The following is a 23,565-nucleotide window of genomic DNA, read 5'->3' as shown; positions in this document are numbered from 1 at the left end:
AAAAACTTCCTGTTTCCTTCACCTTTAAAAGTCAAATGAGTTGAGTACACACTGACTTCTCCAAATGTTTTTTCATTACAGTGACCAAACCTAAAAAAACATAAAAAATGATAGATGTCCTATCTATCTTTGAATGGCAAAAACATTAAAACTACGTACTCAGTTTATTTCTTACTTCTTACCACAATCCTCTTACTTAAGTCCACCTTTCAAGTCCTCTCGTCCTTTAGTTACTCCTAAACCCATTTCACCTGAGAAATTCATCTTAAAATTATATGCATGCATTGCTTCACTTTCATCCTTTTCGTTTTTGGATCAAACTTAATTTCATTTCTCAAAAGATCCACATATGAATTCAATTGTCAAGATCATGTGCAAAAATTGACTTCACATTTAAGCCTATTCGCACACTCTACATATCACTATAGGCCAACCAAAACCCTTACTTCCAAAACCCATCGCATAGATTCTTCTAAATTCAAACTTATTTGGCTCATGCTAATCTTCTCCCACAGTTTTTATCCAAGGGTGTCTAATACCTATGCTATGATACCATCCTGTCACGCCTCAAACCCTGGTTTGGGGCGTGACGCATTACTGCCATGTGATACACATTGGAAGGTAAATTGGTAGTTTTTCCATAAAGTATTAGTGTATGGAGTTAACTTTGGAGGGTAAATTGGTAGTTTTTCATAAGAAATAGTGTAAGTTAACTTTGGAGGTAAATTAGACGTTAGATTCGTAACCTATATGAAATGTTAAGGGCTTATAGGTGAGAAGATGATAGGATTACACTCTAAAAAGTGACTTAAGTTGACGAAAAATTGAATAAAATAGCTTTGAATATAATATTAGGGACGAAATTAGCAATTTTTCATGAGTTTAGGGACTTATTTTACCAAAAAAAATAATTCAAAAACGTAATTTTCACTGAAATGATAGTTCCGAGATTAAATCGACATTTCACCTTTTTAACGCATGACACGAATACTATTCCCACGGAAAATTAGCCCAACGAAACCAACCCAATACGCCCAACAAAAGGCTCTTCTTCTAGTTCGATGTCTACATATGCGGTTTCGATATTCGAAAGGAACATTCCCGAGTCCACAACACTGAAGAAAAACCTCCACTGCGCGATTGGCGACACCAATCAAAATCGAGCGCCAACGACCCGAATCTTCTTCTTCTTCTTCTTCCCAAAATGTAAGTAATCCAGAGAACCCACCAATTCGAACTTACATTTTGAGTTCTTTTTTTTTTGTTGGGTTTTCTTTTCTTTTTCCAGTACAACTGTAGTTTATAATTTAATTTTTTTTAATATATTGTTATGGAATTTCGTAGTATAGTTGATATAGCTGAATCTGTCGGTAAAATTTTGTGAAGGCCAATGGAGATTGGTTGCAAGATTCCAAAAAGATTGAACCTTTGGTATTGAATGAATGAAGTTTGTTCTGCTCTGTGATCAACAAATACACACACACACACACACACACACACACACACACACACACACATACATATGTATATATTTGTTTGTTAATTTAATTAGGAATTTAGGATTCAACCTTGTTTTTTATACCCTTTTTGTGTTTGATGGGGTTCCTAAATTTTTTTATGAGAAGAGAATTAGATGATGTGAATATTTTACCATGGAATGAATAACCGAAAACTGGTTAGTTTAGTGTTTTTATGTTTTTGTTCTGAAGCTGCCAGAATCAAATCTGCTTCCATGTTAAGCACGACATATAAGAATTATATGAGCAGGGACGGGGCTAGAAATTTTATTTACTGAGGCCAACTTCTGAAAACAAAATGAACTTATTATCCAAAAAAAAAAAATGTTATAAATGATCGAATAATGATGTGCCACAATGTTATTGTTACAAAGATTTAGATTTGGGTGGATGATATTTTTTAGAGAGGTAAAGCGGGAGCTAAAAGGAAGAGAATTTGTATAGGATAGAAATCTCTTTCCTTGCCGGTTCTAGCATCTGTTAGCGTTGATCCAGCAGCAAGGGCAGAGCCTAATTGTTAATCTCATTGATCATATTCTTATACAACGATAAGTATCTTGGGTCACTACAGCCATAGAACTATGTAATTAACTAGGTGAGAGTAGGATGAGGATGAAATATTGGTTTATTGAGTTTAGAGAATGAAGGTTTATGTGGAACTAATGTATTCTTCACGATAATCATGAATACAAAGGTTTTTCTGTTTCTTTTTCTTACAAGTTGAGTGGGGGCAGCTGCCCCATCAGGGCAATTGCTAACTCCATCTATGGTTATGATGGATTAGGAGCTAGTTTGTTTCCGCTTTCCAGTTTACTTATTTCTTTGGCAATATATGATGGTCGAAATTATGATAGACAGATAGAGGTATCAACACATGAGCATAGATGTTAGCCTACAATATTTGTTTTTCTTTCCATGTTTTTTTTCTTTTTGGTGTGTTTTCGGTAGTTTTTACAAAAGAATATGGTTTTATTATAATGAAGAAAACAATATTTGTTTAGACCATGAGCAGACAGCTGACTGGAGGCATCTATCTTTGTGTATGCGATGTTTTTTTTTACGCTGAGAAGTTTTCCTGATAAGTTAGTATAATGCACCTTCATACGTAAATAGAGCAAGATTCTTGGTAGTTTGTTTATCGTAAAGGGCTTAATATTCTCAATTGTTATGGCAGGTACTTATATGTAAATGAAATGCATGCTGAGAATCTCAACCAAAACATTATGCTGTAACTATCGTATTGTGGTCTGAATTCTTTCTTATAAAATTCAGCTGGTATTTTATCCATATTGAGATCTGTATGTGTATCATTCGTTTTTGAGCTCTCTCTCTTCGTCCATTTGTACTCTGTGTGTATCAAAAAATTTTGGTCTTTGTTTTCTTTTGTTCTGATTTATTTGCTAATTTTGGATAACTAAGCTTCTCATTTGCTAATCCAAAAGTCTTTTTTTGTCAAATCCTTTCAGTAAATTAGCATATCAAATTCATGGGAATTTAGGAATTAATGTACACTTGTTGATCTTTTTTCAAAAGCATATTCACTGAGTACACGTCCTGCGTAACAGACTTAGGAGGATATCAAAATTTATGTTTTGGAATGAGCTTCCTGCTAAAAGAAAGGTAATTTCTTGTACCAGCTTTGGACACATGCCTTTATCTTCTTCTGTCTTTGTATTTATATTTATTTTTCCTGGGTTGTGTCCAGATATGACATGAACTACGAAGGGAACTAAGGATATCCAGCAATCCATTAGCGGTTGAAGAGCTAATTGATCGTATATCTTGGATTGTTAGTGTTTTTGTTTCGGAAACATGTGAGACTTTATGCATCATGTATATCTGTGCAATGTATATCCCTTATATCTTTATTGTAAAAAATATTAGTTCACTTACAATTTAACTCTATTCATCGTTGTCGTGTCTTTTAGGGTAAACAGTTAATATTTAAGTCTATTGATACTGGAATTTGATTGAGCACGAGCGAGAGAAGCAGCAAAACAAGGGAAAGAACTATTTTCCCACAAGAAATGTAATACACCTCCCTCCCTTTTCTTGTGTCCTTGTGCGCAAGCATGGTACTATGACTCGGCCACGTAGTGCTTAATTATCTATAGAATTCATGGCATGTCACAGTCATTACCGTTCTAAGTCATTCCTTTTTTTAATTATTTTAAATTACGCAATTATCATTTTTATGCTATGCAATTATTGTTATGCTGTGTTTGTAGTTGTGTCACATGTTTTTTTTTTATGTTGTTATTTTATTAGGATGAATTCTAATTCAGCTATAAGAAAACGAGGAAGGGGTCAAAACAAACGTTTCTGGACAACCAAAGAAGATTCTGCATTAGTTGAATCATTGCAAGAATTATATCGCAACACCAAGTGGCGAGCTGATAATGGTTTCAAAAATGGATACTTAACCCATATAGAGGCAATGCTGGAAGCTAAACTGCCGGGTTGTGGAATACAAGCGTCTCCTCACATTGAATCACGAGTTAAGACATTGAAGAAAAAGTATTGTGCCTTAACTGAGATGTTATCTCAAGGTGGATTTAGTTGGGATGATAAACAAATGATGTTGGTTTGCAATAGAAGTGTATATGATGAATGGGTGAAGGTAAGTCTGCAGATATCCTTATTCATTTTTTCTTATATTTTCCCGTCGACTATGGATTATAGTTTCTGTAATATTCTGTAATTGTAGAAAAGAAGGGATGCAAGTGGACTGTATGGCAAGCCATTTCCATTCTACCCTGTTTTGCGGGAGATATATGAAAAAGGTCGTCATACTGGTACAAATGTTGGCAATGATGATGGTGATGAAGAGGACATTAGGCAAGAGGATGCAAACATTGATCAAACTCATGGCGGGGACGATGATTTGGGTGAAAATGTGATTCTGAATGCGGATACGAATATAGAATCAGAGTCTGAAGGGATGGAACAGTTTGATGTATCATTTAGTACCCAACAACGAAGGCCTGCACAAAGTACCCCAAGTGTTTCAGATCCCGGTCGCAGGGTGAAAGCAAAGGTAATGGAGGAGGTGGCAAAGAATTTTGGGAGTATGGCAGCTTCGGTACAAGCGATGACGTCTAAGATTGATGCTCTGATTAAAGTTCTTTCAACTGATAAACAAGTGGCTGAATTGCAAGCTAAACTTGACGGTGAGTTGAGCAAAATTGAAGGCCTTACCGGATTGCAAGTCTTTAGAGCGATAAATATACTGGCCACTAATCATGACCTGCTGAGAGTGTTCTTTACCATGTCCGAGGAAAGGAAAAAGGTATACATTACGCATCTGTTAGAGCATGGCTTATGAAGGATAATTATGCAGTCGCGTTTAATCTTCTAGTCAATTGTAATGATATATTTGGTATAAAACGGTATGACTGAAACATTATTGGCGCTGCTTATTAGTGACGATTGTGACAGTAATCTGTGTCATAATTGATCTAAATTTTGAAATCGAAAGAGCTTAAATGCCAAAGTGCTTTTGGAGAAGTAATTTGCAGGCTAAAACCGCAAAAGGCGTAACACTTTCTAACCCTTTGTTTCCATAGGAGTCAAAGCACCATAAGTCATTGCCCAACTCTAATGGAAAACGAATAACCATGACCAAGTAATGGATTATCTTTTGGTGGGGCCCATATCGAATCGGGTACTTGTTAGGGTTTTCTTGTTATAGAAGTCTTGGTTCGAGTATGATGGTAACTCAAGTTGTTGGGTGTTCGGGAAGAAAATTTTAGAATTCAAAAGAGTACAAATAACATTAAGAATTCTAGTTTGTTGAGGGTGTGATTTAGTTTTATAGTTTGTTAGTAGTTTATTTTCATGAACGTTAAGATCTTGGGCTAGTTGGAGAATGATTATATAGGTAATACCGATGTCTATAAGCGTTTTTGTTGGACTTGTGTCACAAGTTCAACAAAATTTTTGTTAACTATTATTTTGAAGTGCTTCATGATGATTAGGTTGTTAACTCGGAGTTCTTATACGCCCCTAAAATAATACAGGCCTAGAGAATGTCCAGCAAAAGCCCAAAGAAGATTCAGAGAAGAAGAAGACAACAAAGGCATTTGGCTAAAAAGTTGGCCTAATAGAACTAAAGGAAGCAACTCTGAGCACCATAGACGATCGCTCCACTGTCTGGTTTGACTATCGACAAGGAGGTCAATCACCTTCTCATAAAGTACTTTCTGACCACTTGAGGCAAGTGGGTAAACTGACAACTTTATAGCACGAGGCCCCAGAGACAAACATACTTGGATGTAAACTCCAAGCCACTTGTTGGCCGTCGGTGAAAACAAAAACCTATAAAAAGACATAAAGGTTGTTAGACAAAGCGCTTGGGTCGGCATTTCCTCAGTTACTTAAGATCGAACGGAGCGCTCGATATGTGTTGACCCAAAAAACCTTTCAACTAGTTCTGAGCAACTATCACTTCATCTCTACGTGTCGACTAAATAGAGGAGTCATCAACAAGTTAAGCTTACATGTTAAGATCATTTAGTGCTAGAGCAGTGGGAGTCCTTGAGAACCTAGGACCTTTGGGCTCATTGGAGGCCTATATAAGGGAGACGAGTACATCTTATAGACGGTCGGACACATAAGAGAAAATAAAAGATTACACTATAACCAAGCGCATCTTGTAATCTATATTCAGTACATACACAGAGCACTACACTGGGAGTAACCCAATTTTAAGGCTAAACCATTTAAACCTTGATGTCAAATTCTTATAGTCTGTATCGAAGCTCACCAAAGGCCCATCATATGGGTCTTTGTTGACCTCCTAGTTTTAAGCAAGAACAGATTGGAGCCGTCTCTGAGAAATGCATACAATTTGGTTGCATTTTTTTACCAAGCTAACCAAAGTATGTAATGTGCCGAGCATCATGATAGTGGTCTGACACCAGCAAACCCTCCCTAACATCCCCTGGACGTCGGAAGTGGAGGTTAGGATGCTCGCGAGGTAATGAACCGAAGAAGGATTCGAGCAGAATAAGACGCTCGGGAGAAGAGGGCGCAAACTTTTGAGCAAAAAACCAAGGATCCTGACCATAATCCCTAGGATCGCCCCGACTTGAGGGCCGCCATGAAGAAAGTGATGGGTGAAGAGATGAAAAGCGTGTGAGACCTATTGGAGACAATCCCATAAAGCATGGGAGGTATCACAAGCAATAGTGATATGAAGTAAAGATTCAGAGATCGTACTCATGAGATTACTAATCATCACTTGATCCTGTTGGTACAAACACATGTACTAAGGACAAGCGACTTTAAGAGGAGAGAGAGGATCAATTTCTGTGTGTTTGGGACAGGGATAGGCGACGGTGGGCGGGGGAGAGAGAACCATTGGCATATTTCCAGAGATTGTGACCAAGCCTTGAGTTGACGAACCCAAACATTGTTGTTGGTCGTTGAGAGATTACGGTTCTTTGCCTTCTGCTTGCCTGCTAAATAAACCCAATTCTATTTTCGGTAACTCTAATTCAAACCCTCATCCGTCTCTCTTGCGCATTGGTGTGGAGCTGAAAGTTGCAACCGTTAGCGAAAGCAAATAATAAAGAAAATAATAGGTTGTGTTTCAAAATCTAATTCAATCTACACGCATTAGGGAACCACGATATTCAATCAATTCTCAAACTGTAAATATTATGATTAATTTCTCAAAACCCCATAACGAAGCAGAAACCGCCAACCATGAAGACAGACGGACTTGCAAAATCTTAATCCACTGTCACTAATTAAACGAGTCAAAAACGAATTTACACCTTTCTTTGCTTAAATACACAGGACACTCCAAAAGGACACATCTCACTACCTAATTTCGATTTCTTTTCGACACCATCTACCGCTATGATACAGAGCTTCCTACCGATAAAAAGCTTAAGCGCAAACTAAAAATGCTTTAGCCTTTCTCTAAATTCACTAGGGTATATAAGTACAGAGTCTAAACAGAGACCGCCTTTGGTATGGGTGCAATCGATCTGGGTCATGGAGAGTTTAAGCTTCGTTGATGCATTCGGGTTCTCCACAACAAAGTCCCCAACAAGGTAGTAATTCCATTTTCCAGGTTCCGTTAAAAAGCACTGAGACGAGGCATAATGACCTTCTGAAGTCCATAGTTGGAACCTCACGGGTTTTATGTCCCAACCGTGGACATGCTCAATATTGCAAACTCGGCGACCAAACCTTTTCTGAGAAGACCGTCCCAGCTGCAACCTGAAGAATAGGCTGTATGTCCCGACAGGAAATGGAAACTCAACCTCCCCATCAACTTCAAACCACCATATTTGCTGAAGATATGCAACTGAGCAAAATCTGTGTTCCAGCAAAGAAAAATTACGAATTAATTCAACAAATACTTGTAGTTCAAAGGTAAGCAATACACAACCCTTCGGTTTATTTCAAACGATCACATTAAGATGCATTGTATTAGTCACAAAGCTCAAATATGAATAAACATAAAAATACACACCAATCTCGTACTCTATATGCTTTGGGTTTCATTTTGTAACTGATTTTAGACACAGTTTGTAGGACGGAATCCACTAGCAGGAACGCAGCCATAAATGCAACAGTACAAACAAGTTCATAAAATGGCCTGTTAGCAATTCAAATACGCTCAAATCACGGAAAAATCTCAACTTTTTCTTAATACAGGGAGCTTTTTATTTTTTGAAGAGTTTCACTAGCTCTAAGTAGGCTGAAATCGAGCCATTTCAATATCAGATGCTTCATAACTTCTGACAAGCTTAAATAACATCAACTTCAAGAAGAAACTATGTACTACAAATACTTCGTAGTCTCAAGGGACCGGGCACATCATCCTCAAATACGATATTAGCCCATTCTCGTTATTTTCGGTGACCAAATAAACTTACATATTTATAGACTCCTCCCTTCTATCCTTTCAAAAACAGAAGGGAAATACTTCTATGCAGATGATGAGATAACAGATCATGTTTAACCAAACAGTTAACATTGATCATTAGATCGATCGCAATCATATTGAAGAAAACATTGATCACTAGATCGATTGCAAACATCTCGAAAAAAACGAGATTGCCACAATGTTTTTTTTTGTTTTGGCATGCTTGACCTGAAAAACTTCAAAAGCCATTACCAAGCCACGGACAATCACAGCCACAACCTTCCAACCCCAAAATCGTGCATTAATAATTTAAAATTGCAAAAATATTTGGGAAAAGCCATAAAGTACCATCAATCCGCAACATACAAATCTTCACATTTCTCCAAAATCCAATGACTAAAAAAGAAAAAATGCCATTGTTCTTACCTAGATTCTTCAGTTGGAATATGATTCCAATATCTGCGATCATCAATGCCGGTAATTGCTAATCCCTTAGAAGAAATCGACAAGCAAACTGATCCTGTACTTTTATCCAGCCAAATTGTCTACACCCACAACACAAAATTTATCAAACACCGCACTAAATCAAAACAAGGGAACAAAGAAACAAATTAATAAATTAAAAGATGGAAAATACTAATTCTTAAGGAAAGTCAAACTTGTTGAATTTCTAGTCCTGGCACTAGAAAATATCTAGACTTTGAACAATAAATTTTCATCTTTCAATAAAATTCGATTTATGAGAAAACAGAGAAACCAATCAAACCCACACGACAATGATACAACATAATTCCAAGAATCTAACTTTCCCAATTTTCCCACGCTTTCTCGGCACCCAAACAGAAAACAAGAAACAAAACCCAGAAAACAAAACGAAAGATGACCCACCTTGGTTCCATCATCGAAAGAGTTGGGCTGACAAAGCCTCGTATAAACATCTCTCTTACCCAGATTTTCCAATCCATCGCCGAACACTTTGCCCACAATAGTTTGATAATTCGACGGCAATTTCGATTCCCAAATGAAATCAGCCCAAGAAGCGCCGCGAAACGCCCGATTCAGCTTCGCCAATTTGCAAATCTCCGGCGGGTCCAAATACCCCAGAATCATCGCCGCGCAGCTCTCCGGCAAATCGCCGAGACCGGGTTTCGATGGTAAAGATCCGACTGTAACTGGGTTTTCCGATTTGAAAACAGAAGAGAAACCCGCACCCATAGTCAAACAGAAGACAGCAATCCTAGAGAGAGAAAGAGAGAGAAACCTAGGAGAACAGAGGAGAGAGAGAGGTGGGTATGGTGGGAGTTGACATGGAGGATTTAATGGTGGCAAAAAGTATGAAACTTGTTGATGATATGTAGAGGGGACGGGACGCGTAGAAGAATACAAGCTGTGGGAGGATTGTGTTTGGCTGTTTGTTTGGTTCCCTAGAAAAGGAGGGAGGACAGCGGCCTGATGTGTGAGAATAAGATGGAGAGACCAGGATCTTGTCGTTTATTGAGATTTTTTTTATTTATAAAAAGATGGATAGCTGTGGACTTGGGAAATGGATGCTCTCCGGATCCATTCCTTCTAATTCATCAAATCAGAGAATTCGTACTGTTGAAAATTGATTAACATTTAAAATTATTATAACTTTTAAAGTAAGCTTCTTTTTATAATTGTTAAATCAATTTGTACGAATTTTTTGATTTAATGAATTAGGAGGAAAGGATCAAGTAATCCCTTTCCGTGGAATAGTGATTGGTTCGCACCGTAAACTGCTTCTGGTATTGGAATTTTTGAATTTGGTTTCTCACTTTGTTTTTTGGATAATGGATTTTAATTATTTCTCTTAATAGGAGATGATTTTCTTAAATTTTGTGGATTAGAGGTATTTTCTCAATTTGATTAACATATTGGAGGATAAGATTGTGGGCCAATTAGAATCATAATTTTTTTTTCTTTGTTGGAATTATAATCAAATCATATCAGAATATTAGGGAAAATGGAGATTCTTAGATCAAATTAAGGAAATGGACATCATTGTAAAAATAAGGAAAATTAAGATAAAATGACTATTTTTGGATTAAAGATTTATCTCTTTAATTCTGTTGAACACTGTTTTATTGGTTGCATTTTTTCTGGGTATGCGAACAACTCTGTTATCAATGACATGCCTTATTCATAAATAATAGATCATCTTGTCACTTAGTATTACAGTGAAATAGTATTTCTCTTCACTCGTAAGTGAGAGGTTTTAGATTTGATTATTATGAATTGAATCACATTTTGCTAATCAATTATGAGGCTAAATACAACTCCCTTTTTTTAATGTAGATAATATCGTTTGTTAAAAAATAAAAAATAAAAAATAAAAAAATCATCTTGATGCATGGTTAAGCAAATGTTTACTTCATCATCAGTGTTAGATAATTGATTTTGACAAACAAACAAAAAAACAAAAAAACAGAAAGTGTTAGATAATTAATGGTCTTATTGTTTGACTATTTATACTACTACATAAAGCCAGCAGCCCTATTTGAGGTCATGAGCTTCATAAAAAAGAATGGAACAAAAATGCCTCCCAAACAAAAAAGTTCAAAGCAGACCAAATTAATGCATCAAATGATACAGGGATATTTTTGTAATATAAACAATGTTTTATTTTTTTTTAATTAGTACCTCACAATGGGTTAATAACAATGTGATACAATTAGTTGTCTATTAAATATTATTTTTTCTATTTTTAAGCACGTTTAAAACATCTTAAGACGGGTAGTGTTGGTTATTAAAAAAAAAAAAAAATTTCGCACACGCATAATTAAGTGATTCAATTAGTTGTCAAATGATTGATTTTTTTTTTTTTTTTTTTTTTTTTTTGTTTTTTGTTTGAGGCTAGTGTGAATCAAATTGCAATATTTGTCTTTAAATTCACACCTTTTGGATTTAGGGGTTTGGGATTTATACCTCAAATGTGGTTATTAATTTTTTTTACCTTAAGATGGCATCTAGGCACTCAAATATAACTTGAAGACACGTATATCAAATATTAGATCAAAATATGGAAATTGCTGAAATACATCCACTATTGTGGACATCTTCCATTTCTAATTCAAAAACTGGGCGGAAATGATAAGAAAGACACCCCCCACACAAATAACGCGACGAATTGGAAGTAGGTTTACGTTGTATATTGCAAAAGATTAAATGAGCACACAACTCTTGTGATTTTGTTTTCAAAGGGATGTCTGTTAACCCTTTAAAAGTCTTGGCTGATGTTTCTGCGGCTATGAGCTCGTTTTTTGGTGCTAAGGCAATGGCTGGGGTTAGGGGAGGGGGTGACGGGAGGAGGGGTACCCAGGTGGCGCGGTGGTGTGCTCCGGCCTCTCCTTTTGTGAAGATTAATGTGGATGCTAGTTGGTCCAAGGCCTCAAAGATGGGATTTGTTGGATTGATTGCGCGGGACATGGAGAGAAAATTCGTGGCTGCAGCGCGGTATGCTATATCTGCTCCTTCTGCTGCTGCAGCGGAGGCTTATGCGTTGCTGTACGGGTGCCAACTTGGTGACAAGTTGGGAGTAAGGTATGCAATTCTTGAGTCGGACTCCCTTGAAGCGATTAATTGTTTATCTAGTTCGCTGTCTAGGGGTAGTTGGGAGGCTTTCCCGGTGCTGGCTCGGGTTAAACAACTGGGGGGGAAGTTCTTTGATTGCCGATGGTCTTGGGTGCCCCGTTCTGCGAATGGCGTGGCTCACAAGATTGCATCGGGTGGTTTTACGGAGATGAGTGATGTCGTTTGGGTCGTTAGGCCCCCATCTTCGTTGGTCTTTGTATTGAATAATGACGGACTACCTTGTCCTCATTAATTTGATTTGGTGGTGCTAGGGGTGACACCTCTACTTGGTGGAGGGGTCTTTGTGGTTTACCCATTGTCACTGCCTGTTTATTGTATGTATGTTTGCCTCTCTGTAGGCCTTTTATGATATGGTAACTGGTGTTCAAAAAAAAAAAAAAAAAAAAAAAAAAACATAGAAGGATTTACTTATGATAAGCATTCACGTAGGGGTGGGCATATGGGTCGTGGACCCACCGGTTGGGGCGGGTGTTTGTGATTCGGGGCGGGTACAAAAATTACAAATACAAAACGGGGCGGGCTGGTTCTAGAGATTGGAGAAAACGGGCCCTCGGCCGGACCGTTCATTGCCTATTACCCTCTATTGTCTATTGGCCTAGCCCAGTCTGTATCTCGTCTCTTCCCACCCACATACTCTCTGTCACTCGTCTTCTCCTCCTCGACCTCGACGACATCAATCTCAAAACCGCCGCAGTCGTCACACCACCTATCTCTCGATTCTCTTCCTCAACGAAGACCCCCATCATCAGCTGCGCGAGATTCCGGTTCTCCTCCCACCCACCTCTCGATTCTCCTATGTTCTTAGGCTTCCACAATAGGGATGATTCCGATTCCGATTCCGATTCCGATTTCAATTCAGAGGTGAATTTCAAAAACAGGTTTCGGATTCCGGTGAGCAATGAGATTGTTCTCAAGGGACATGCAAAAGTCATTTCCGCCCTTGCCGTCAATCACACTAGGTCTTGAGTTGTTTCCAACAACTACGACTACTCTGTGCGAATGTACGATTTCCAAGGAATGAATTCAAAGTTGCAGTCTTTCCGACAGCTCGAGCCATCAGAAGGCCACCAAGTTTGAACCATCAACTGGGGCCTGACGACGGACTAGTTTCTCTGTGTTATTGGCTTGGCTACGGTGAAGGTGCTGCTCAACCTTACAATTCATCTTCCTCTTATTATTTTGCATTATTTGATTTGGGTTTCGTGTATTTGGGGTTGGTGTGTGATGGGCAATTTGCATTGCTTATACCCTTTTCGATTTCATGCAGATTTTGCAGATTTATGATCGTGATGGACTTAGCTTTTCACTGCGAAGGCAGAGGAGTTAAGGGGTTGTGATTCCTGGGATTGAGACTCTAGGGGCTTGAGGGATTTGGCATCAAAGGAGAGGACGGCATGGCCTCGGCGGATGGAGGCGGAGATGTCGAGGAAGGTGGCAGTTTCGTGAAAAAAAAAAAAAAAAAAAACCAAGGACCCGTGTACCCGCCCCAAACCTGGCCAGGTTAGGTCCGGTTCCTATATTAAAATCTGTTGTCCCCAAGCCGGCCCGACCCGTTTCTTTTACACCCATATTCGGTCCGGTCCCTTCAAAATCGAGCCCGACCCGGCCCGTGCCTAGCCCTACACTCATGTATGTGTAAACAACTTTCAAATTTACATTGGTTATTGATCAAATACCAGAGTCTAGCAAAGTGGTTTATTTTTCTCTACATGCTTTTCTCCTTCAACCTTCATGCGTTGCTTGTAATCCTTAATGGCATCGGCAAGTACATAAAAAAAAACACTCGATAGGTTTACCCATAAATAAAATAAACTAGATGGGCAACTAGTCTACGTAGAAGTTCTCGAGTGTTTATCGACAAAAACATAAAAAGGTCCGTAGCTATTCTTTCAAGGTTTAATCCGTGGCTATTTTTTCGAGGCTTATTTAGCTACGCCTTGTGAAACTGAATCTTAATTTTTTTTTTTTTTTTTTTTTTTTTTTTTTGCTTTTTGTAACTTAAAGTTGTCACATTATTTTTTAAAATTCAAAATTCGTTTCGCATTACTTTAATTATGTTAATTCCGTTGTGTGGATTTGATTCGGATGCACAATTCTAATCAATTTCATTTTTTTTTTCTAGTCAACACAAGCACAATAACCCAAAAATATTTCAATTCTTAATTTTTTTTTTTTTTTTTAACTTTATATTTTATGATTGGTTAATATTAACACATTGGAGATATATAATAAAATTTATTGGCACATGTGGCATTAGCCTTATTGGATGGTGGATCCTACATATGTTCTAGGGGGCTACATTTGAGTTTCAAGGAGAAGAGAGATCCACAAGTCAAAGTTGAATAAATTCTGAGTTTCAGGCAGCAAAGTGGTGATATTTGAGTTACATGGACAAAGTGAGATCAAAATCGAATTCTAGAGGTCGTAGCTAAAAATAAGTCTTATTTCAATTAGAAATCCATTATATAACACCAAGTTGGAAGTCGTATGCATGGATGACAATTTAACTAGTTAAATTCGATAGCCATGAATAACCCTCTGAAAAGAGTGGATTCTGGGATAAAAGTTCGGGTATTTTTCGGATATGAGGAAAAACCAATGAGAATTCAATGGTGTGTATGGGAGAGCTCAAAGGTTTTGACTTACATTGGATGTTTCAAATTCAATGCTTTAATAATGTTTATACTCCACAAGTTCCCTCATTTTATACATTAACGACTCGAAGTTATTATCTCTCTGTAAGAGTCTGCGAGCCAAGGAGCTGATGCATGTTGCCAACTCAATAGGTATTTGATGATTCGAATGTGAATAACGATTAATCGATGGAGAATTCGTTATTTGATAAAAATAATTATAAATTATTATGATAGTTAATTTACGGTTACGAATATGATTAATTTGTGTGAATATTAATATGAATATAACATTTCCGCATACCGTTGACTCGTATGATCCACACTCATAAAATTTGTCGAAAAATTCCTCATCCCAAATATTCATTAACAATTTTTGTATTCCATTCAAAAGAAAGAAATGGTTTTGCATTCAAAACGAATGAAAAACTACGTGGACCAATCGTTCAAAAGAATAAAGTAATAAAGGGAATGAGGTGGACCAATCAGGATGTTTACAAGTAGTAAGAGAATGAGGATCCTTTATGGATTCTCTTTGTGAGGATTACGGGAATCCTCCAATCACATCCATTTATCGTACATTGTGCGGCCAGTTTTTGTCAGGTACTTTTTATATTTAATTTTAAATAAAAAGATTTACAATAATTTCTAGCCACACGATGAACGAATGTGATTGAAAGGTTTTTGGGATCCTCACAAAGAGGATCCAGAGAGGATCCTCATTCGTAGTAAGAAGCACATTGAGGATGTCAACGTGGAAATGAGTCAGCTTAGCTGACGTGTAACGCTTATAGTTTAGTATTCTCATGGCAAGAGACTGAGTTAGGGTTTCCTCTTGGTACCTCCATAATATGGATAAGGGAGAAGGCCAGTCTTTCCACTAGAGAGTAGTAGGGGTGGTTCGGTATGGGAAACCATACCGAAACTAGTATCCCGAATCCCAAACCAAAATTTTTCAGGACAGGAATTTGAAGACCAATCCCAAACCAAATTTTCGGGAATCCCAAATTTCGGGAATCCCAAAATATTTTTGGGATTTTGGGACAAATCGGGAATCCCAAATTGAAATATGAAATTATGAATTGTTCTTCAAATATATAATTCAAGAACACATTCATGAACTAGGAATTTCATTTCATTCACACTACCATTTAATTGAACACTGGCATGCCTGACTGTTTTTATCATAGTCAAAATTCAAATTAATTAAACCCTTTTTGCAATATGTTGAGAGACAAAAGAATCAAGCATTCTAAAATCATCAGACATGGCAGCAACAATAATAAAATCCACATGAATATCAAACAAAACATGAAAAATATGCAAGGTGTAGGGCATTCCAGGTTGCAGAGCATGAATTAGAAACTAATGGCATCAATTATAAAAGAATAATATATATATAATAATTAATATTATATATTTTCGGTTCAGTATGGGATTCCCGAAATATCGAGAAGCCAATCCCGAATCCCATACCGAAATTTTGGGATCGGTTCGGGATAGCATCCCGAAAATTTCGGAAATTTCAGTTTGGGAAATTTTTGGTTTGGGATCGGGATTTTTTCGGTTCGGTTTGGGATTTTTGGGAATTTTTTCCACCCCTAGAGAGTAGGACCCTTTTTTTTTCTTTTTTTTTTCTTTTTTTTTGGTATTTTAATTTAAGTGCATGATAGATTCTTAGAGGATTTTATCATTAATAGTCTCAAAAATTGACGTAACTCCTTATTTTGGTTTTTTAAATTCATAGTCGATTAATTTTGTCCCTGAAATTTTGTGATGCTCATAAATTTGGACCTTCTGTTGGGATTCCGTTAATTATTTTGTTAGTGTGCTAACGTGGCACACATATGGGACCCACAAGTCCAATGAGATGGTGATATGCTGAGGTCATTACCGCAATCGTGCGAATCACCTCAAGATACAACTAAAGGCCATCAACCAAGAATTACAGTGACTATTAGCGCCAAATGACCAATCTACCCATGTTTCAGCTCAGCGATCTGATCAAAGTTGCTCATTCTCCACTGCCTACAAATAGAACCAAAGATCTTCAAGCTCAAGACGTTCGTCAAATTCAATCTCTACGATTAAACAAAACCCTGAGTATTTTTCAGTCAACCCAACTACTTGTTAGTACAAACCTAATTGCTCTTCAGCAAAAACTATGTTAGCTATTCAACTACAATCTCAAAGCCTTCTTTCGAAGAAAACATTGCCCACGATTGCCTCCCCCCCTGGGGCCATGGTGGTATGATTCAGTTGATATGCAATTCCAACCACCTTGATTTCCTCTCTAAGGCACATATTTTGTATTAAGTCTAATCTAACACCAGTAATCTCAGTGGACTTCTCTAGAATTATCTTGCCCTTCATGACTTGAATCTTGCTCAAGTTTTACCGCTTTCTCGACATTTCCTGTCATTTTACATTTCAAGCTATGTATCTTGGCCCATCGGCCTCGATCTTACTTTTATAAACGTTATTTTCTCGCTTTATGTTTCTATTTCTGTTTCGCTTACTTTTTAGGCATTCATACATGAAATTGCACTGAATTTTAGATCCTCTTTTACTTGAGGCACCAAAAAGAACTTAGCTGAATCAGCGTTTCACTCGATGCACAATGTTTGGTTAAGAAGTTAGATTAACGTGCAACTTTCACACATACTCAAACACAAACACAATATGTTGACAGCCTCTAACGGTGGCACGCATATTCTCTCTTACTCTCGAGTCGTCTCGTGACACTGAGACCAAAAACAACACTCAGGACCAATACGTGTTGAAGTATAAATTATAAGATTCTTTTGATGTCTTTAAGTTGAAGTAGCATCTTTCAAGTTACAACCACATGTAAATGGGAGGCAAGGCCTTTTGGCTTAATTTATAACCATTTTGAAGTGATTTTGGTAGGGTTAAAATCACTTTTGTAAAAATGATAAGAATTTTTCTAAAAAATTATTTAAAGAGATTTTTATTAGTGATTTTATGGAGAAGCATATAGGATGTGCAAAAATGATTATGAGTCTTCTTAGAGTTGAACCGAGTTCTACTTGAATAGGAGCTTAGTCAGCTAGAAGTAGGAGAGCTATTTAAATTCAAGACCAAAGGAAAACTTGTTTGAAAATTAATTAAAGTTTAAGTCTATGGTTGAATACCACAGGCCACCTGCCAAAAGTTATTTAAATTGGCAAAGTTGGCATATTTAACTAGGTCAAGACTTCTAGTGGTTTTCAACTTCTTGCATTGGGGAAACTGTCTGCCAATAACATGACATATGCAGTAGAAATTGAACCAAAAAATGAAATAAAGGTTTGTTCTTTTTATTTATTTATTTTTTATTATTATTTTTTAAATAAAAAGGGATCAGCTGGTAGTTTGTTATGACAATTCACCTTTCTGGAGTTGAAAAGATTCACAAAAGCATTTTAACCTCCCCCTGACGGTCATCCTATGATTCTCTGATGTCAAGAATCGAATACAGTATGTGTCGTGTGCACATAACCCTTTTAATAGTTTGTTAACTGTAATGCTGACATGTCCCTTGATTTTTCATCGTTGCCAACTTCTTTTCAAGAAAATATCCCAAATCTTTATCATTTTCAATTGAATTATGTCGGAGAGATGTCAAGAAAGTATATTGAAAATTAATTAATCAATTTATGGGGTTTCCTTGGATAGTGATATTAAATATGACAATAAACGTCTGTTTATTAATTTGAAAAATTGGCTAAGAGAAAAATACATATTTCAATGATCAGTTTTTGGAACTTTATCTATCTGTTCTAAATATTTGATCGACAATGTCACCATTAATTTATAGACATGCCATCATTATTTATTATTAGGGTGAAATGTCGATTTAGTTTGTGAACTGTTACTTAAGTGAGAATTAGGTTCTTGAAATATTTTTTTGGGTAATATAAGTCCCTAAATTAATTAAAATTGCTAATTTCAACGTTACTATTTTATTCAATTTTTCGTCAACTTAAGTCACTTAACATATTTTAGAGTGTAATACTGTCATTTTCTTACCTATAAGTTCTTAACAGTTCATATAGGTTGCGAATCTAATGTCAAATTTACCTTCCAAAGTATTATTATCATCATCATCATCATCATCATCATCGTCATCTAAAACTACATTAATGAAACATTTTTTGTCAACCAAAACAGGATGAAAAGACATCTTTACCTTCTATCACAACAAAAAAGTTAAGGACAGTAATGTAATTTCACAAGACAAAATTTTACTTTTTTTTTTAAATCTCACATACCTGTAATATAATCATCTCTAATTTAAAAATAAAAAATAAAAAAAATAAAAACCTCTCTCCTTACCTTCTCTCTCACTATCTTCCTCTCTCCTTCGATTTTAACAAGCAAAAAATTTCACACACTTTATGTGTAGGCATATACTAGTTATTATTATTATTATTGTTATTTATTATTATTATTATTATTATGATTATTATTTTGTAATTATTATTTTTTTTTAATTTTTATTATTATAATAAATATTATTATTATTTTAGTAATTAAGATTTGTAATATTATTTCAACCGATTTTTCTATATTTTCTATTAACATAGCGGCCACCTAGATATCCACCGATTTTTGTAATGATTTGTCCAAAATCACATCAAATGTCTGCTGTCGAACGTCTAGGTAGTTGCCTAGGGTGAATTTTAGAACACTGTTAATCTATAGACTAGCCGTACGTGTAAGTTCTACTTTGATGTTACAAGAAGAGCCCCAAAACATTGTTGAGGATGACAATAACCTTGAACCTTCCATTGACTGCTGCACAAACAAGGATGAAGAGGAAGTAGACAAAGAAGATGAACAGTTAATTGACAATAACTTGAACAAATTGACACCGGCAAAATTAGGTCTTGATTTCGACATTAGCGGCAAATCGAAGGAGGAGGGGCCATCTCTACAGAAAGTTATTCTTTCCCGGCAACTGTGCCAATTTCTTGATAAGGAATTTACTACACACACAAACGGGCTAAAAACTCCTATAATACTTGCAAGAATGACAAGGTTATTATAGTATAAACGGATCTCGCAAGGTCGTTCTCTACATAGATTATTAAATAATTCGAAACAAATCAAATTCCAATTAATTATTGTAAAATAGAAATTTGAGATAATTACTTTTTATGACCTAATTTAATAAACGAATTTAATTAATAAAAATAAAACAATCTGCAATATTAAAGCTGAAAGAAAAGGAAAAGTTTTTGGAGAAATCAAATTAAGAAAGCACTAGGGTTCTGTGGAGCCAAAAATAATCAAGAGGCGACACGTGGATTTTGGGCAAAAAGGACACAATTACCCTTGAGGAGCACCGGAATTCCTATGCGCGAGTAGTGGACAAACATCCCACAATCAAGTCAAAAGTGCCCAAAATAGGTAACAAATTCAAAGTTATATCATCCATCCTCATCCTATATTTTCCACAAGGTAATTATTTCTTAAGCTTCAAAACATTCCATATAAATTGAGTTAATTGGCTAATTAATGGATTTATTCCTAATTAATCCATTAATTACCAATTAAATCACTCATTTCACACAAAAATACCCCAAAGGGCCGGCCATCTTTTCTCAAGAGGGGGACCGGATATGCACTATATATTCAACCTCATTTCCTCTAAAAACCTAGGTTTCTCTCAAAATTCTAACTTTGACATCGGAGATTCTTTAGCCAAAGCACCCCCCCCCCCCCCAAAATTCATCGTGGGCGCATGAGGCTTCTTGGCCTTGACCAAAGGTGTTATTATTTTGTAGGTGCAATTTTGTCGAGGATGAAATTTGCATCTACAAATTGGTGCTTTCATTGAGAGTTGAAGTACACACACTTGTAGAAGACTCTCGCATAGAAGGTTTTTCTCTATTCACGGCGACCATCACGGCAACCATCGCGGTGGCCACCATGGCAACCATCGCGGTGGCCACCATGGCCACCATTCACGGCGAGGTCCATGACACCATCACCATGGCTCGAGCCGTGCCATCTAAGGCCCACGACACCAAAACCATGGCCCAAGTCATGTCACTCTAAGTCCAATGCGTTGCCAAGCTGAAGCTCACACCCATGTGCGCCACATGCCGCGCAGCCCACTCCCATGGCCCAACCTGCTCCTGCTAAGCAACTTGCTCTCGTGGCCTAACCTGCTCCCGCCGAGCAGCATGTTCCTGCGGCCCAGTCTGCTCCTTTGGCCTTCTAAGCAGCCCAAATCGATCCAAGATTAGTTCAACTGTCCTGGCTCCAAATTTCTGGACTGACGATCAAACTGGGAGCATTTTCACCATATTTTTTTGCTGATTTGACATTTCCTAACTCAAATCTTGCGCTCGGAGTCTACTACACTTCCACTGCTTAAGGAGACACATTCCTTCCAAGCTATTCCAACCTAAATGGAGAAAAATACTTGTCTCTACAAGTCATAGAGTTGACGAGCGCCCTCGCACAGCAGACAACCCTGGTGAACCAGCTCTTACAGCGCACCAAGATGCAACGTGCCCTAGACAAGGTGTCCCGAAGTAGGACAAGGGCAGACAAATAACCTCTCCAGCAGCATCCCGACAAGCAGCCACGAACCAAGCGTTCGGGCAGTGTACACTCCCGATTGGGCCATCGAGATAGCGTACACTCCCGTTTTATCGCGCGGAAAAGTGTGCACTCTCAACTAAGCCCACAGACGAGTGTACATTCATGGTTGGGGTCACACTCCGATAGTTAACATGAGCAAACTTTTAGGCGAAGTGTTCATTCGCTGCTAAGCCCGCAAAGAGCATCATTCCCCTTACATCAGAGTAAGCAGAACGACGGACGGAGATAAGCAGTCACTCAATCTGGGCTCAAGTTCAACAGGCAGCCTGCGAAGTACTCGTTCGCTTGCTAGGAACGCACCACACACACTGCATCCACGACATAGACGAGCCAAACACATGGAAGAGCATCTTAGACCAGCAAGTCACGGTTAGGGGCAGCTGAGAGCTTCTTATTCCAACAAAGGCAAATTCAAGAAAAAGTAAAGAAATTTTTTACCAAGCGATTGCACAATTTCCAACGCTACGAGGTCACTGACGAGGCATTACGACAGAAGATGACCAACATTAGCAAGTCACCCTTCACGGACGAGATCGAGCAGGCAGAGCCTCCATGCTAGTTCAGCATGCCACATTTCACATCTTTCAAAAGGGATGAAGACCCAAAGAGACACTTAAAACACTACCGAAGAGCAATGATCCTCTATCGAAACAATGACGATCTCATGTGCAAGATATTCGCCACCACTCTACAAGGTGAGGCACAAGATTGGTTCTACACCCTGCCACCACAATCTATCCAGAGTTTCGACGAACTTTCTTTGGTTTTCACCAAAGAATATTCATCATATTGCTCGATCAAAAAGAAGTCCGACCATTTGTTCAAAGTCAAGAAAAACCCAAAAGAGTCGCTTCGTGATTATGTGAAGAGGTTCAAAGCAGAGAAGGCAAGGATAGTCGGATGCAACAACTCGATAGCTAAAGCAGCCTTCCAAAAAGGACTTCTAGCAGACCACTCGTTGTTCGAAAAATTGATCATGAAAGAAGATCTAATTCTAGCAAACTTTTTCGCTTTGGTAGAGAAGCATGCACTTTAGGACGAGGCTCGCCAATGCACATTCAATGACTTGAAGGAGTACCCGACATCACCTCCCTACTATCCAAACCAGAAGTAGAGGAGAACTTATTCATATGCTTGACAGTATCTGAAGCATCAACAAGCTTTACAATCATACGAGAAGAGCTAAGGACTTGACTACCTCTATTCCACCATTCAAAAGCTAACTTTGGCGATAGCTGTTGCAACCCAAAAGCTTAAGTTTTACCTTTAAACGCACACAGTCATCCTCATGACGCATTATACTACCCAATCCAGACGCGCGATGATAAAGGCTTAGACCCTGGTGGATGCAAAGTTTTCTGACGAATGTAACAACCCAGCCCAAAAGACACGCCAAGGGCAGACGAACATTGGAAAAACACACTCGAAAGGAAATTTTGTCCTCGTCGCCCCAAAAGATTCTACATATGAGCAACATGTACTGGCAGTTGAGCACTACCTCCTGCTGCGCTTCACACATCCTTAGCCAACCCTTGCTCCATAATTTAGCTCTAAAATGGTCTAATACTGGCAGTTGAGCATCTCCTACTAAGTGTAATATGGCCTCAGCTTCACAACTCCCTACCATGCATTCACAAAGCAATAGCGGCCCAACGACGCCCTAAAGGTAGTCGACCACGCCCTAGCTGCACCTGCTTTACCCGATAGAGACTTCTGGCATTTGCATGTCGACGGCTCATCCAAACTACAAAGGTTCGAGAACAGGCGTAGTCCTTGTCACCCCAGACGATTCGATACCTGAACAGGCGATCACTCTAGGCTTCAAAGTACCCAACAAACGAAACAGAGTATGAGACCCTACTAGCAGGCTTTCGAATGGTAAAAGACTTGACGGTAGACAATGCTCACGTGGATGCACTAGCTGGCCTAGGCTCTGCCCTTGACCACAAACTTAAACGCTCTATCGTAGAGGAATATCTAGATAAGCCAAGCATAGAGGTGAAGCTAGCAGCTGAGGTGTCACAGGTTAGTACAACTCTAAATTTGCAAGATTCCATTGTAGACTACCCAGTCAATGGCACATTCCCCATGAAAATATTAGAGTCTAGGAAGCTCCAAATCAAGGCAGCCCGCTGCTATATGTGGAACAACATTCTCATTAGAAAATCCTACACCGAACCACATCTCTGCTGTCTAGCATCTTCCGATGACTTGAAGGTTCTAAGCTTAATCCACGAAGGTGTTTGTGGAAATCACTCCGAAGGTCGATCCTTAGCACATAAGGCTCTTAACGTAGGCTACT

At 37.9% G+C, this 23,565-nt stretch overlaps 2 protein-coding genes across 18 annotated transcripts; one reads left to right on the top strand and one right to left on the bottom strand.

The window, feature by feature from the left end:
- Positions 1-1,063: 1,063 nt before the first annotated feature.
- LOC137711422 (uncharacterized) lies at positions 1,064-5,024 on the top strand. Of its 17 annotated transcripts, none has more exons than XM_088695796.1 (7): positions 1,068-1,206; positions 2,692-2,762; positions 3,083-3,137; positions 3,223-3,331; positions 3,446-3,546; positions 3,786-4,137; positions 4,225-5,024. In XM_088695796.1, coding segments are annotated over exons 5-7 (972 nt in total). In that variant the 5' UTR covers positions 1,068-1,206; positions 2,692-2,762; positions 3,083-3,137; positions 3,223-3,331; positions 3,446-3,544; the 3' UTR covers positions 4,843-5,024. The 17 variants fall into 17 exon arrangements, with proteins under 17 accessions (XP_068306761.2, XP_088551922.1, XP_088551921.1 ...); XM_088695795.1 differs by having other exon boundaries at positions 1,070-1,206; positions 3,051-3,137; XM_088695797.1 differs by having other exon boundaries at positions 1,070-1,206; positions 2,692-2,792; positions 3,051-3,137.
- Positions 5,025-7,152: 2,128 nt separating this feature from the next.
- Positions 7,153-9,837, bottom strand: LOC137710779 (F-box protein PP2-A12). Its single transcript, XM_068449903.2, has 3 exons — positions 9,289-9,837; positions 8,827-8,945; positions 7,153-7,847 (listed from the first exon to the last, which is right to left on the bottom strand). The coding sequence occupies exons 1-3, from the start codon at positions 9,613-9,615 to the stop codon at positions 7,424-7,426; spliced, it is 870 nt and encodes a 289-aa protein (XP_068306004.2). The 5' UTR covers positions 9,616-9,837; the 3' UTR covers positions 7,153-7,423.
- Positions 9,838-23,565: the final 13,728 nt, after the last annotated feature.

This window comes from Pyrus communis, chromosome 6 (genome assembly GCF_041283825.1).
Source record: "Pyrus communis isolate YQ-2024b chromosome 6, ASM4128382v1, whole genome shotgun sequence".
Lineage (NCBI taxonomy): Eukaryota > Viridiplantae > Streptophyta > Magnoliopsida > Rosales > Rosaceae > Pyrus > Pyrus communis.
The sequence above is the reverse complement of the archived record's forward strand: the minus strand, read 5'-3'. Positions and strand labels throughout refer to the sequence as shown.

What these genes read in the sequence shown, in the direction of transcription:
- LOC137710779 (XM_068449903.2), bottom strand. Translation starts at nt 9,615, where the DNA reads ATGGGTGCGGGTTTCTCTTCTGTTTTCAAATCGGAAAACCCAGTTACA. An exon ending in CTTTCGATGATGGAACCAAG is followed by an intron (nt 8,946 to 9,288) that starts GTGGGTCATCTT and finishes TTGTGGGTGTAG; the next exon opens with ACAATTTGGCTGGATAAAAG. An exon ending in ATTCCAACTGAAGAATCTAG is followed by an intron (nt 7,848 to 8,826) that starts GTAAGAACAATG and finishes GCTGGAACACAG; the next exon opens with ATTTTGCTCAGTTGCATATC.
- LOC137711422 (XM_068450660.2), top strand. Translation starts at nt 3,115, where the DNA reads ATGAGCTTCCTGCTAAAAGAAAG. An exon ending in AGCTTCCTGCTAAAAGAAAG is followed by an intron (nt 3,138 to 3,785) that starts GTAATTTCTTGT and finishes TTATTTTATTAG; the next exon opens with GATGAATTCTAATTCAGCTA. An exon ending in TATATGATGAATGGGTGAAG is followed by an intron (nt 4,138 to 4,224) that starts GTAAGTCTGCAG and finishes CTGTAATTGTAG; the next exon opens with AAAAGAAGGGATGCAAGTGG.